This window comes from Onychomys torridus, chromosome 4 (assembly GCF_903995425.1).
Source record: "Onychomys torridus chromosome 4, mOncTor1.1, whole genome shotgun sequence".
In the NCBI taxonomy this organism is placed as follows: Eukaryota; Metazoa; Chordata; class Mammalia; order Rodentia; family Cricetidae; genus Onychomys; species Onychomys torridus.
Window position 1 is genome coordinate 119,311,997 of NC_050446.1, and position 16,139 is coordinate 119,328,135.

The window sequence follows — 16,139 nt, forward strand, 5'->3', positions numbered from 1 at the left end:
GCTGAAATGTAAGCAAATTACTCACAACCGTATGATTTATTTTACAAAATTGATGCAGAATCACAGATGCGCAGGTCGGATAATGTACCATTCATGGATCCTGTCTGGGAAATAATCATTGTGGGGGTACTTCAGAGCATTGAAAGATGAGCTAAAAATCAAGAACAGCAAATGGGCAAATCATAGGATAAAAAGGCTGGTGAGTCTCCCTGGGGGTCGTCTAAGGAGCCCTGTTCAACCTGCTCCAAAGCTCCTGAGGAGAATTGTCATCTTGGCAAAAGTGACTCTGATTAAGTGTCTTGGCTGTTTTTGTTCACAGCTGTATTCCCGGGGCCTACAACTGTGCCTGGTGTATCATATGAGGAGCTCAGTGTATGTTTGTCACAGAAAAGAATGTGTCGCCAATGAACAGGCAGCCTATAGAAGGTAGAGGATGCCTGCTCCTCCACAGTGGCACATGGGCATAGCTTCAGTGCCAACCAGACCTCCATAAACTGTTATCCCTCATTAAGCTTCCTCTCCAGGACAAGTTTACTAACTGCAATCACAAGCCCAATTAAATGCCAGGAGTCTGTAGAAAGCACCTACCTGTGCTAGGAAACAAGACTTTAAGGAGACACCTCAAGAGTGTATTTGAATATCTGTCTACAGTGGGTGCTTTCTTGTTTTACCCCACCTAACTGCTTTTCTGTTGTTTTCTTTATGTATCACTTCTTAATTAAAGCACTATTCTATGCCCCTCCCCCAATCTGATGTTATGTCATCTTCACAAAAGTCATGAGGACTGCCTGATACCTTTTTGGGGTATGAGCTCAGTAGCTTGTTAGGGGTTGAACTTTCTCTCTCCTAACCCCATATATAGAAGTCTTAATTCCCAGGTGGGCATAATGTGAGCTTGTTGGGAAATAGTGATTGTATATGTAAATAAGATTTTATCATATTGAAATAGCTTAGCCACTGATCTAAAATGACTGCCTTTTACATTTGGAAAGAAAAGGGGAAACTGTACTCATAGGGAAAACACCAAGAAGATCTGAAGACACGGACCAAGTCATATGTCTATAAGTCAAGGAATACCAAAAATCTCTGCCAGGTATTAGAAATTTGAGATGGAGTTGTGTCGAAACACACCTTCTGCTAGAGCCCTGGGAAGGAACTAGCCTCTAGGATGTGTTGATCTCCAATTCCCAGCCTCCAGGACTTGGAGGCAATCAATTTCTGTTTGCCTCACCTCAGGGTGTTAAACTTTATTGTGGAGCCCTAGGGACTCTGTCCAAAGTCCTTCACTCAGGTAGTGTTCAGTGTGGTGACAGCTCCCTCCTCTGTCTCATCACTTCATCCTTCTCTGCTCTGTCTTGCCATCAGTGACCAGGCCCTGCCATGGAGCCTGGGTGGAGCCAGTGGCTCATTCAGTTTTCTTGAGTCTGGAACATGCAGTCCCTTGGGGCTGCCTAGAATGTTGTAGATAGGAACTAGAGGAAGAGTGGCTGGGGACAATGGCTGAAGTGAAAACCTTGAAGAAAATTAGGGAGTGTAGGGATTGGATTGTAAGAGCCCCAGTTGACAACAATGGAGTAATGGTGATGGCCTCAAGGACAAGGTGACTGTCTATATCTGTGAGTTGTCCCTTCTCCCCAGAGCCCTTTTTCTCAAGGTTTCTGACACATGGTATAGCCATAGTACCTGCTCATTGAAAAGTGCCTGGCTAGACCATAGGGGTAGTGATTGGGTCATTCTGAAACAACCTTTTGAAGGGTGGTCCTAAGAAATAGTGTAGTTAGGTATCAAGAACATAGACTCCAAACAGAGTACTTTATCATGGGAAAGTACAGAACACTAGATATCTGGCATTAGCCACTGTATTCTGTTGGGTCACCTATAGGCTGAAGAATGGTCCACACACATGGTTCTCAAAATTACATGTATATCTGTATTCCACAGAGGACCTTCTGGGCACATTGTTGGGTACCCATCCCTCTCACAGAGTTCTGGCTTAGTGTAAATAGGGCCTGAAGGTTTGCATTTGTAACCGGTTCTTGGTGATTTTGATGCAACTGTTCAGGGACCATAGTTGGGAACCCACTGGCAAACAGACATGCTCTTTAGGGGTCAGTTGAGATGGATGTTCATGGCTTCATAGTGTCTTCTAGGACCCTTGCCTATATGAACAGTGAGAATGGTGGGACCAGCTTACTCTGCATAGGATCAACTAACTATCTTATGGTTGGCACTCTTTAGGAGGACTAATAGATGTTCCTAAAGACCATGACAATGATAGTTAATATAGTAAATCTTTATAATACATTAAGTTTTTATAACAAAGAAGTGAAATGTGTACTACTATTAATTTCATCACCTGCATTTTATAGATAAAGAAATTGAAGCTCAAGGAGTTTAAGGAAGTTGCCAAAGGAGTCACAGCTGGGAGATGGCAGGGTTGGGATTGGATCCGACAATCTAAATCGAGTCTGTGTTCCTATTTTCCATTATTTCAATGACTCTGTAGAAGAAAAGAGGCAATAATGGCCCCACTGATGTTGGCCAAGTTATTTGGATTTCCTTTGCTCTCATTCTTCTCTCAAAAAAGGAAATAGCTTTTCCCATCTTGCATGAAAAAAAAAATACCTTTAGATTAAAAAAAAAAATAAGCTGTCAGGATTAATTGGATAACAGCTGTCAAACTCTTGTAGCTCCTTAGAGGATGGTGAAAGAGGAGGAATAATTATTGTGCTATTTTCTATGCAGACCCTGGTACATTTGGGGGAGTCGATGAATGTCTAATGATATTCTTGGTAATTAGCAATGATGGAAGAGAGATTGCTCAGGCCAAAGGAGAGGGTTTGCTAGGGCTGGGCAGTAGAGACAGCTTTTACAGTGGATAACCAGTGGCCAGAGATCTCATGCCCTGTAAGAAGTATGCAGGACATGGCTCAGGAAAAAAGGGCATCTCTCCAAGCAGGTGAGCTTCCTGTGGCCCCAGGAGAAGAGAGGGGCCAGGACAGCTTGTTGATTTTCTTAAGTTCCTAGGCTCCTGGCTTATCAAGCCTGGGCAATTACAGACCAGTTTCTACAGTGGCTTACTAAGTGCCGCCAAAGATCAACTGCATTAGCCTCACTTAGAGGCTAATCAGAAATGCAAATTCTTGCACTCTACCCCAAACTGTTTGCAGGTGGAACCCAGCAAACTTTAAGAAGATTTCAAGTGCCCTGCTTACAGTCTACAATTCTGGACTTGCTGTTTTAGAGGATAATAACTCTGATCTTAGCATCAGACCCACAACTAAGATCAAATGCTGGCAATGTCTCTTTAGGCTATGCGGCCATGGGCAACTTATTGCACCTCTGTGACTATTAAGTTTCTTATCTATAAGCCAAGAGGATGAAGAGTGAAGATTACTGGTGGCACTCCACAAGGCTGAGACTCTTACTTTCTGGCTTTGAAACAGCAAATTATATCTGTATGGAACGTTCTGTTTCCCGTTCACCCGTCTGACACCTCCTTTAACACCTCAGTCCTTCACATATTTATTTGCTCAAGCTGATTGCTGTTTTCTTCCTCTTTTATGCCTCCTCCCTCCAATCAAGTCTAGGTTAGATATTCCACCATACACATATCTTACTTATCATAAGATCTCCCATATTCTTGTGATTGCTTTTAATTTTGCTTTGGTTTCTAGAAGGTGAGATGTTAAGTGCTGTCTACTGTCCCCCTGGAGTGTCAGACACAAAGCAGCTGGAAGAGGAATATTTAAAGTTTGTGAATTTTACTAAAATACTGATGCTGGTAGGTTTTCTGAGGAAACTGGCATAAGGGTTGGGTTGCCATGTGGGGGAAACTGAGACATGCAAGTACTAGAAGTCTTTTGCAAATTATGCATGAGAGACACAAGATAGGAGAGTTAGCTTTGATGTTTGAGGACTGAGGAGCAGGTGCTGTGAAATTGGGGAATATATAAACCTTAGCAGGACTCCACCAGCTGAAAGGGCCATTCATGGGGGCACACACTCACCTTCAACCTTTACAATTTGGCCCACTGGATACTGAGCCAGCATTTGCGATACGAAGCCCTCCCTTGGGCTTGGGATATAGGTTAGGAGCTGAGCTTGACCATTTGAACTGGAGATAGCTGGATCCCTGAGGCTTGTTGCCAGCCAGCCTGCCCTATGTAGTGAGCTCCTGGTCAGTGTGAGACCCTGTCTCACAAAAGGTAGATGGTACTTCAAAAATTATGCTCAAGGAACACATGCATATACACACAGACACAGACACATGCACACAAAGCACACGCATACACATGGGCACACACAGCACATGCAGGCGCGCGCGCGCGCGCACACACACACACACACACACACACACACACACACGCATGCATGCATGCACACAGAATCCCTCCTAGTATCACAGGACAGAGATTTTTGAAAATCTTATCGAGACAGACTCTCTTAGGCGCAAATATGGTTCTATTCATACGGATGAGATGTACAATTCAAGGTGTGGACCAATATGAGACATAATAGAAAGGCAATAATATATCTTGAGTCCTAGTGGAGCATGGAGCAAACAGAAAACCTACATACACATACACCCCTGCTCCTTGTTAGACGGGCTTGAAAAAATGCGACCTCAAGGAATAAACACGCAGATCAGGGTTATGTCTTTTTGACTTGCTAGGAACGACAGAGTGTGTATTAGATGGTGTTGTGAACATCAAAGCTCGCATCCCTAGAGTGGAATGAGGAGAAGTCCGGCTGGTGGACAAGCGTGGCTGGATGTGGTCTGTAATGCTCTCCAGGCTCTTCTCACCCAGGCCATTTCTCAAGAATTGGGAACTAATAGCAATTGACGACACCAATCCTCTCCAAGATGAATGTGTCCAGACAAGGGTAGTATGCCCCTTGGGCCCACTTATTTATAGCAGGCTTAGTCTCTCCTTTTGATACTTCGTTCTCTCTCTCGTATGACTCTTCTCTCATACTCATTTCACGCGGGCTCCTGGCTGGGTAGGGCGGTTCTCTCGCGTCTCCTCTTCGGTCTCATGCACACGTATCTTTCCTCTCTCTCTCTTCCCCTCTTTCCTTCTCGCGCATCAGTTCAATGTTTTTCATGTGCATAGGTAACTTTTCCACGTGGTTTGTTCGTTCTCCTTCAGGGTTGGCGCAAAGAAGATATAGAAAGATGGGTAGCTTCTGGCCTGAAGGCCGGTAAAGCTAGTTTGAGTGTTATTTTACACATAGGCTAAGCACAGAGACATAGTCGATCAATGAGATCCCATCGATGGAGTTGTAATGGTGGCTGAGGCATAACACTAGTGAAAAAACAATAGACGCAGAATAGTTACCTCTGAATTATCATAGACTCCATTTGATACATCAGGCACCAGTGTAGCGAATGCTGATCCGGGTAGTAGAGGTTTATAAATATTATTCTAGAGGGTTTTTGAGTTCACATGATTCATTATCAGTTTTGAGTGGTCCAGATGGTTAAGTGACAGGTTAGGGCACAAAGGACTTAAGCCGATGTTGGAAACTGTCCACTGAAGACTCACAAGTTAGCGCGAGACTCTGATCACTGCTCTCTCAGTCTATTCGGCCTGTGTTCTCGTGAGGTATCTCGCATTTTTCCATCATGATAGAGTTACCAGCTTTTGCCGGGTAGGTGGATTATCAAATATTTCCGCTCTACATTCATGTTGGCTACTTCTTGTGTCCCTCTTCTTACCTTGTACTAGCTGTCCGACAGATTAGACCAAGGGACAACCAGGGAGTAGGTGGGGCGGACAGTTTAGATGGCAGATATCTAACATGCCACTAGTAGAACGAGCGAGGGGGACTAAAAGGCATTTCTAGCAGTATCTGGCAGAAGTTCTTAGGAGAGTTGGAGGCCCTCAGCTTTATTTTGCGTTGTTGTAGAAAGAGGCAGTATACTGAGGAAACGAGCCGTGATTAAGACGAAGAAGGTTTTAGGAGCTCTAGCCAGCCTACGGTTCCTTCTGACTATTCATTGTGTTTGTACAAAAAAGGAGGAATGGTGATGGAAAATAGTTAAAGACTTCTGTTCAGAGGAGAAGCTCGCTAGCTGTTTATTCGGAATGAGCGCTGGAGCGCAGAACGCTCGGGTTGTCATAGTTTAGTCGTTGGAGTCAGACTGTGTGTTGCGCTGGTTGTTAGTTTGGTTAGACAGGAGGAATAGCGCTTATCGTGAAGAAACACACTGACGCATTTATCATGACACATCAACTCACATCACAGAGAGGGAGAGAGAGACGCAGCATGCACCGATGTAAGAGAAGGAGGGAGAACGACGATGTCAGCAAGAATGAAGAGAGAGGATCTAGTCCTATGATTTTGAGATAGAAACATGATTACTACACCCCCTAAGTGAGTAGTGAACAAGAGAATAATGCCCTTTTATCGTTACTCTGCTTGGATACGTTAAATGCATGTGGACAAAGGAGCACTCAGGAAAAGTCAAGTTAGCCCTGTGTTCTGGCTCACCAGTGACAACTCGCGACTAGCTTTACGTACTTTTGGGGATTTGTTGAATTTAGTTTCTCGGCTGTGGTGTGTGTGTGATAGGTGTGTGTGTGTGTGTGTGCTGTGGTGTGTGTGTTTGTTAGTGGGGTAGGAATATGTTAGATCATTAAAATCTTGGGCATTCGCGCTACATATCAGGCTTTATTATACATTTGGGCTTTGGTTTCTCATGGCTGTGACTAAGTCTTTTTCCTCTTCCTTCATTTCAGTCCCTGGATCTGTGTCCTTTCTTTCCCAAGCCTAATATACTCTCGTCCTCGTGCACATCACTACCTTAGCATGGGTGCTCTCTCTCCTCCTGCAGCTCTCTGTCTTGATACATCAGCTCATGACACGCCCTCCTCCTCATCTACTTTTCCTTTTCCACACTTCTCACTTCTTTTGCATTTGTCTACCATTCTTCATTCATCTCTTGCTCTCTGGCAATGTACTTCGGAGAATGGATTTACATGGTATTGGTCATCTGTAGTTTCACGGCTGGTCTTAGAGCCGAGGTGACACAGCTCTGTTCAGGTACTATGGTCCCGAAGTCACCGGGATTCTGCACGGAGTCATAAGGGTACTTAGGCAGGCACTTGGGGAGGTGAGTCGCCGAGTTAATGCCTGTCCTCTGTCCACTTGCCAAAATAGAATCACGGCACTACTACCTAAGATGGTTGACCCATAGGCATTTGTTATTATTACGCATCTTATACAGAGCCCTACGTCGCGCTTCAGGTCAAGTATACGTTTCTGTAGAAAATTGCCTTTTTGTGTAGCTAATTAGTGCATATGAATGCATAATATCCCCAAACTTTCTGGTCTTGAATATGGCCAATTTGGTGATCTTTAGGGCATGAAGGAAATGACAATAATCACAGACTTTGCATTTGTTCACACACAAGGGATCATGACATGACTTCACACGCATTGCTCTCTCACACAAACTTTGAAATCAGTGTCCTTTAGAGGATTTGCTCACATGATCTTTGGTTCTGATTGCTTAATTACATAAATTCTACTATATAATTCTATGCATCTCATGTCAATAGCCTCGTGTGCACATTAACACGCACTTGCAGTGGATCCACGCCTATGAGTTCTGAGTTTATTAAAAAGAAGCCACTTTCTTTAGTACCCTTCTTCATCTTTACGGTACATGGCATGGGGTGATTTCGATCTCTCTGGTGAGCCAGTTACATAATAATATACGTGTGTAGGCTGTGAGCATGTAGAGGTGATGATAAACTCTGATTTGAAATGCTTATGTATCCTCCAAGAAGATGGCTAGAATTGCAGATTCCAGTTCACTTTAATGCCAAATGATGATGTAAATTCTTTCAGTTTTCATTATTGTAAGGCATTCTCTAGTCATTAAGGTTGAATTTTGCTGGGTAAAAATTAAGGTATATATCTAAACTTGGCACACTCCCAGGCTAGTTAGACATTACATTCAGTGGTTCTCTTGTACATGTATCTTTCAAGCGTGAACAGTGGTTAATGTGAGGTTCGCTTCACTTTGACATGGTTGTGCTTCTTCTTAGTTCTTAGCCATTGGCAACATCAACTCGAGTCCTTTACTTTTAGGTATAGTTAGATGTGTCACAAGTGTAGCAAGCGTTGGAAGAGGATTGGTCACTTGACAAATTTTCTGTAACACACTTTAATATAATCATTATAGGATTTCATTTCACTGAAACTAAAACATGTAAATCACTAATAAGAAAACTCACGTTGATAGTCTAGCCGTTATGTCACCGAGTAATGCTGGGAAAGAGCTTCTTCTTCGTCACTACTGAGTGAAACAAACTAAGATAATGTTGGTGTGTTAGAATCTTTTTGGTTGTTGAGAACCGCCCAAGGCGCTTTCAAAAGTGAACATGATTCTCTGTGAGTTATGATGGGAGATTCTTTGGTGTAAGCAAACCCTTATCCCCAGGCAAATGATGGGGATCTTCAGTGTCATAGCTGACATTAGAAGTGTGAAACTCAGTGCGCTACTTGCCACAGCCTGGGATAACCTGTAGTTTGGAGGTGTTCTAGTTAAGTACGCTCGAATAGATAATAAGTGATTTGAACTCTATCACCAGAAGGGGACACATTTGCGCATGAGGAATTTGCGTGGTGTTTGATGAGTTTTTTGAAGTCTCTTATAACCATAGTGACTTCCGTACAGCTTCTTAACTCAATCATACGGTGGGGAGTGCTAGTACTAAGAAGCAAGATTTCATGCAAGAGAGAACTCTACATGGAAAGGAAGAAATCATGGGAGAATTGTGAAAATGTTCTTTAGCTTGAAGCTCGGTTGGTATGAGCCTGCGAATAGGTGCCACAAACTGGGAAGGAACAACGAGAAGGTAGTTAGAACGGTTTAGGAGAAGGGAAGAGTACAGAAGTGTTTCTAGGCGGACTGTCCATACGCTCATGCGTAGGCCTCATCCCGCTCTAAGACCTGGAATTAATAGCAAAAATGAAAAAACTACAAAGGACTGAGACTTGCGCGCTAGGCAAGTGGAGTCTACCTAACGGTCAATTCCAGATTCCCAGTTAATGTGGGTTAGATCTGTATCTTTCAACGGGATGAGTTGATCCTCCGGTGCGCGAGTATTGTTAGGAGTGATGCTGTCCTTGCTGTATTATTTTAACTTTTATACTACACACAAACAAACAGAGAATAGACTGCAACTGCTGCTGAATGCGTAAGCTTGAGCTGTTGGTGTGTGGTGCCAATGAGAATGTGTGATGTGGTGCAGCAGCTCGTATGCCATGAGTATGATATCAACTGCACCTAAGACGAATATTATCAGCATTATAAACTATCACCCACAGAAAACCACTGTGTATACTATCCAACAGAAAGTTTGTGTTATATTTGTACTATACAGTTGTCTCAGATACCTCATTTTTTGAAGAGCTCAGGGTCTCTCAATGAGTGCCGAGACTGCGGTGTAAAGAACTCCCTTTTATGACCTGGCTGGCTGCAGCTCCTGGGTCTCTCGGGTTCCCAAGACAAAGAGAAATTGAGAGCCGACGTATGAGTGGTAACGCATAGAGGAATTGGCTCTCCCGCTGTTAGCAGGAGTAGTCTCACTAGTGAACCCTATTCAGTAACTTTAATGATTACAATCCTCCAACTAGGCAACGCTTGTTTAGAAATCGTCCCTGAGTTGTCACGCAAAGAATAATAAGACCATATGTATTTACAATGAGTGGGTGAAACAGAGGCTTCATAGTTGTTAATGCTGCACTTCCAGTGTGATAATCGCAGGCTACTATAGCTAATTGATCGCGAAAAACAAATCTGGGACTCTGCTGATGTCGTACACATCCGAAAAGTCCTCTGATAAAGAAGGCTAGGAGGGATTGAGGACCTAGAAGCACAACCTTTGCCTAAGCTCACTACTTGATTTAGGGACAAGCATTTCATGGGTGCATACCTCTTTGTGAACAGTCGACAAAAGGTTGGACAAAAGAGATTGGGTTTGTGGTTGACTGGTCTTCGGTTTTTTGGCAGACAAGAGGGAAAGGTCATAGCCTGAGAGGCGCTTTTTCACAGAGAGAAGCTGATAGTAGGACGTGGGAGCCATGGAAAGAGAGGGTAAATCATGGCATAGAAACTCTCTCAATGATTGCCTACGTGTGTCCACTCGCACTTAGGATCTCCTTGGTATTCAAAGTTCTGTCAGATAAAGCACATAGTGTGGAACAAGTGGCTTGTCCATGGTCCCACTCCGTGGCGACTAGCAACTGGAAATCATGACAAGACTCTGAGTTATCATCCACTGATCACCATTACTGCATCTTATCCCAATTGCACTGAGAACGTGTTGGTATGGATTAGGTGATTCTTGTCTGTCCATCAATACACCGTGCACTATGTCCACAGCTCTGGGCTTGTTTCTCAGATATTTTTGTGCTCTTCCCGGAACTTTCAGCTAACGTGAGCAAAGGGAACACTCTAAACAAGAAGGTTTGCGCCTTCCAGGGGCATTTAACGTTAGATTAAAGTATGTTTCCTAGGCTATCTTTCACTCTAGAGCTTTGCAGCGCGACTAGGGATAAGCGAGTCATGGTTCCACGACGCACAAGAGCGGCACAGCCTGGTCTCTGACAAGCAGCTCAGCTACTGTGAACTGAGGTCCCAGCCTGGGTTGTGCCATCAGATGTGGAGGGAACTACCAGGTTTTTGATAAGAAGTAGAGAAGTAGTCTGAACAGTTGATAGCTGTAACAATAGCCTCCATCGGCTCAGTCCTTAACAATGGGCTTCCATATTCTCGGTGGAGATTAATCGACGTCTCATACAATTGGTCATTTAGATCACCAATTCTCTCGTGTATTCTGCTAGGTTCACCTAACCAGCACTTCTTTGGTGTTAGATCTCACCAGCGTCTTTAAATGTCATATAGCATACTGCTGCTTACTAGCATTTTGTTCTGCCAAATCACGAGGCTATCAGAAGTACATCATGGAGGAATATGACGTCAAGGAATATGTACCTCCATTTCATTATGATTCATCCCTGTGCAGTGATACACTGGCACACTTGTTACTATTCATTACCTTACCTCATGTGTCACTATATACGCCATACTACAGATTGATTCAATTAGCAAGACATACACGAAGATTGTAGCGAAGCTTGAGGGCTTTGGGGATTTTCTTTTTCTTCAAAGTCACATCTCTAACAAATAACATACCCAGAAGGAAAACTTGGTGTCTGGTGAAGAAGATCCAGGATCCTTCCCATGCTGCTGCAGCTGCTTGGCTTTTAGCAGCTCTTGGGCCTCTGCCTCTATCCTTTCTCCCTTCATAGGTCCTGGCTGTGGAAGCTGGCAGCCCACCTGTCTTCAGGGACCACTCCGTGTTCTTCTTCTCAGAGCTGCAGGCCCTCAGTTGCCAGTCGCCCAGGCACATTCATGTAATCTTAATGAACAATGTGCAAAGCCATTAAAAACTCAATTAGGACTTTCTTTTTATTGCCGACGTGAGGAAATGCAATCCTGAGGTGCTCATGTGTAAACACAATAGCCGCCATCTGCTACTAAGAAGCGTGTTGCCTCCAAAAAGGGTATCTGTGTGGCAGACACATCAGTAACAGGCGCTTATCAAGGCGTTATTATGCATGGAGGGGGAAAACGCAAAATTTATGGCCAGCCTGAGAGTACTTCCTGGTTTAATTCCACGATTTTCAGTGTTATATATAATAACTATGAAGAAACTAATGCTGTTTTATGTTCCTTATCACATTGGTATATTTTTTTAAGGCAAAGGAAAAGACTGTATTTACAGTCTCTCTCTTTCTTGTTTTTGACTGATCTTGGCGTAATGACTGGCTCATTTTTGATCTCTAGGAAACCGACAGCCTTGGGATGATATTAATTATGCCAACCTGTTGATCAAAGAGGGCCCCACTGAGCCGCTGTAGAACAGGGCTCCCACACTTGAATAATCTTAGAAATGGCAGGCCTGGGCTCAAGTGACTCAGAGATATGGATTCTTTCTTTTCCGGAGGGTGTGGTGAGACCTCTCATGGAGGGGGCTAACAGTGCATTCTCCCATATCCCCTAAGATGCTACACTTGCTTTGGGGACTGTTGTGGCTTCCTGCCTCTGTGCCTTTGCACATTCTCATCTAATTCAAACCACCTAGGGTTGCTTCCCTTACTAGCATCCCAATTATTTATAGCACCTTATAACTTTTCTTAATACTTTCAATTCTTTAATAAAAGGGCTTGAGAGAGATAGTGGGGGGCTTCCTGAGGATCCCAAATAATGACACTGATGTACAAAGATAAATCTCAAAATTCTATTAGCTTCATAACCCAATTATAGTTTATTCCTTCTAAAGAATCCTTTTGTGTCCAAAATGGTTGACCTGCAATATAGTCATGACCACTCTGACTCTTTCACTATGGCTCTACCTCCCCTGGATTCGTGAAATCCTGAACATTCAAGTGGATGGGAGAAGGGAAGGGACCAGTCACTCCCACATTTTCGTGTGTGTGCATTGTCACTTGAGGCTTTTGATAGAAATGTAAGTGCAGACTGCACAGGAATGCAGGGGTCTGATATTCTCATGTCTTCTGAGCTCTTGGGTAATGCTGAGGCTGTGTATGAAGGACCATCTGTTAGGAAGAGAAGATAATGAAGGATGGATGTAAGCATGAGAAGGAGCCATTTGTTAAGGACTGAGCATGGAATAGGTACACACCATACTCTGACTTCTTTCAAACTGGGTTCTCTATTCCCTCTGAACAATGTTTCTGTGTCCAGAGTTGTATGAAGCTGTACTAAATAAGATAAATGCTGCATCCTCTGTAGGCTTGCTCAGCTACTGAATCCGGGAAGAACAGAAATGGTGACAAGAGGTGTTGGAAGGACCTAACTTTCCTAACTTTCTCGGCTGTGGAGTATAAGAAGCTATGGGTACATGTGTAATGTAGATTGACAGGTGGACAGGAGCTGACTGTATACAGAATCCATCATGCAACCTGGCATGGAGAGAGTTCAGCATATTGCACTTCTCAGGCTGCCTCTCTTCTTGGGAGAGGCATGACTACTCTGTGGCAAAGACAGCCCACCACTCTTTGTGAAGCTTGTGGGCTGTAAGCCCATCTATCAAGGAGACCCATTAGGAGCCTGTGTGTAGACTAGCAAGGGCAGGTATGGATGTTGGCTCAGTCTCATCACTGAGCCTCTGTTTCCCCCTTTAATGATTTATTTCTTGCTAGTTCATTGGGGGATTTTGATAGTTAGATAGCATCTGTAATAGGGAAACATCTTTACACTTACCTTCAGTTATTGCCAGTTCATAAAGGGAGGTTCTTTACACGATGGACAACTTTTGTTCCACTTCTGTTGGATAGTATCCAGGAGCTGGGTGAGTTTTCTGATTGGTAGGTTATTGAAAATCTGACTGCAGTTTTCTTGGTCCTTGGTATTTAGCTTCCTTGTTGAGTTTTTGGTTGTTTGTTTGTTTTAATGTGAACTCACTCTAAAGCCCCCAGTCATCATCCTTGAAGAACAGCTTTCCCTTAGGAATCTGGATTGAGTTAGGGATAGATTGCAGGGCATCTAGTCTTTTTTTTTTTTTTTTTTTTTAATGCTTGAACATGGGGAGTACTTGAAGCCTAATTTGTCTTCAAGGTTAATATTTTCTTTAATCCAGCTTTGTGGGCAATTGTATAGAGGTTTTAAATATAATCTCCCTTCTGTGTCCACTTGTAAATTTGTTTAGAACCCAGGAGACAAGGTGTAAATGGTCTGTACTGTCTAAAACCTCAACAAGATATGGATGGCCCAGCACTTATTATCTTCAGCTCTTAGTCCTGGTATCAGGGTGAGCAAGGCGACTTATGGCTACTGAAGTGCTCATTTTGCCTGGGGATAAGGGATCTTAAGATTTCATTCAGAATGATTTTAGTGGTCACAAAAAGATTTCAAAGCAATTTTTGTTTTCTAGATAGAAAACATTTTCCCCAGCATTACTGGAGTTTATCTACTGTGTTTTATGATGCATTTTGTTCAGGAGAATCATAAGACTTTTAAGTTGCAGATTTCAGCCTCCCTCCTCAACTGTGAAATTCTCTTAGATAACTCAGTTGGTGCAGGCTTTGAGGAGCCACCTGCAGTGAAGAGGACTCACTTTGTCTCTGGGCAGTTGATTCCATTTTACACAAATTTCACTTGTGATAAAAATCTGTTGCATAATGAGCTGAGATTTGCCTCTTCATAGTGATGGATCTGAGTCTTGTTCTTGGGAAGCTTTATCAGTTAGCCATTGTCACAGCAATGTTGTATGAACACTCAGGAGGAAAGCAGTGGCAAACAACAGTAAGCATTGATTCTTATACTCACTGATCCATGCATCGATTGCAGGTTGACTGATGCAGGTTAGATATGTTGACCACATGCCTGTGCATCTTGCTTTCAAGTTGTAGAGCGTGGATCTTTACCTGTGGATTGCCTGTGTATGTTAATTCTTCATCCCAAGCCAATTGGGACATTAGTTTCTTATCACCAAAAAAGTAGTGCCAGAAGGCCAGCCTAGCTAAAATGGCACCTTTTAACATCTATGTAGCTTCTATTTGCAAGTCACATAATGGAGCCCAGTGTCAAGAGCTAGCCTCTGATTCTATAGAAGGGACTGTAAAGCCAGTGCCAAAGGACTTGGATCCAGAGAGGGGTAGAAAACAGGAGACAGTTTCTACTTGTCACAGCAGCTGGAAAGAGGCACAATCAGGTATATGGCACAGCATTTTGCATGCTTAGAAGCAATTATAGCTATTAGAAGCAGTTATATGTTCTACCAATAGATACTTACTGTTAATATTGAATCTCCAAGTGTGCCATTCTTAGAGTACCATTCACTTTGCATTTCTTCTCAAGCATCTTATAGTTGGTTCTCACACTTATGGGGGTGGATATATTTCTTTCTCAGATATGCTTTATTTGGATATGGTCTCCTTTAATATGGAGGCTCCTATGATGAGTGCAGAAATCCAGATGGCATCTGTCTATACACAGGGCCCTTCCATATTGCAGAGGTTCTGCCTCAGCTGGAACAAGCCTCAGCTTCTGTGAGGCTATTTCCCATCCCATTTCACCTGTAGAGACTGTGGTTAACTCTCTTCTTGGGTTTTTAATCCCTTGCTTCCTTCAGGGTCCTGCTCTTCATGATAAGCAATCTGTTGGATAGAAATGCTTCCTGTGTAGTGCCATCTAACTCCTCCTCCTTCCAATACCACTGTGAGGAGGGATTTTAACACCAGTGATGGAAGTCCTCCTCAGACCCCGAAAGGGGATGTGGTTTACTCAGAGTCAACCTAACCTGTCACCTAACAGGACCTTATTTCCAACCTCCCTACTAGGTACCATGTATGGGTGTGACAAGTTTTCAGAAGGACATCTCTCTTTGTTTCTGTTTGCTACCCACTGTGGGTCTCTAGGGTCCTTCATGATGGTCAACAGCTCCGGAAGGGCTTCAGGCCAGAAAGCCCATCTTCTTCTGCCAACCCTGAAGGAGAACGACACCCACTGCATTGACTTCCATTACTACTTCTCCAGCCGAGACCGCTCCAGCCCAGGAGCCCTGAATGTCTACGTGAAGGTCAACGGTGGTCCCCAAGGGAACCCTGTCTGGAACGTGTCTGGGGTTGTCACCGAGGGCTGGGTGAAAGCAGAACTTGCCATCAGCACCTTCTGGCCTCATTTCTACCAGGTACAACACTTTAACCTTGCTCTCTTTCTAGCAGGTAACAATTACATATCTTTATTCTTGCCTTTCCTAGAGTGGATAGGCCTAGCAAGAACTCTATTTGTTTAGTCATTTGAATAACTCATGCTGAAGAGGCTTTTCCAGGGATGCAGAGGTGACCCAGCATAGCCCCTGTCTCTCCAGAGGTCATCAGGAAGGGACAGTGCCAGCATCGCCAAGTTCATGTGGAGGAATGCAGGTACTGGAGCCTCTTATAAACTCCCAATTGGATTCCACACATGAAAGGGCTGAGGTTCAGAGAGATAAGCTGACTAGTCAGGTAGAGGCTATTTGGTTGGAGGGGCAATAGGGTAGTGTCTAAGAAGAGAAGACAGCAAGGCCCAATTTGGAAGATTGAATTAAGCT

The 16,139-nt window shown here is 43.6% G+C and overlaps 1 protein-coding gene across 13 annotated transcripts in view; it reads left to right on the forward strand.

Moving 5' to 3' along the window:
* Ptprt (protein tyrosine phosphatase receptor type T) overlaps window positions 1-16,139 on the forward strand; it is a 1,144,051-nt gene that overhangs the window by 373,517 nt on the left and 754,395 nt on the right. For all 13 annotated transcript variants that reach the window (XM_036185148.1, XM_036185155.1, XM_036185146.1 and 10 more), the window contains exon 3: window positions 15,466-15,737. In XM_036185148.1, coding sequence (XP_036041041.1) covers window positions 15,466-15,737 — 272 coding nt within the window. The remainder of the gene's footprint in view (window positions 1-15,465; window positions 15,738-16,139) is intronic.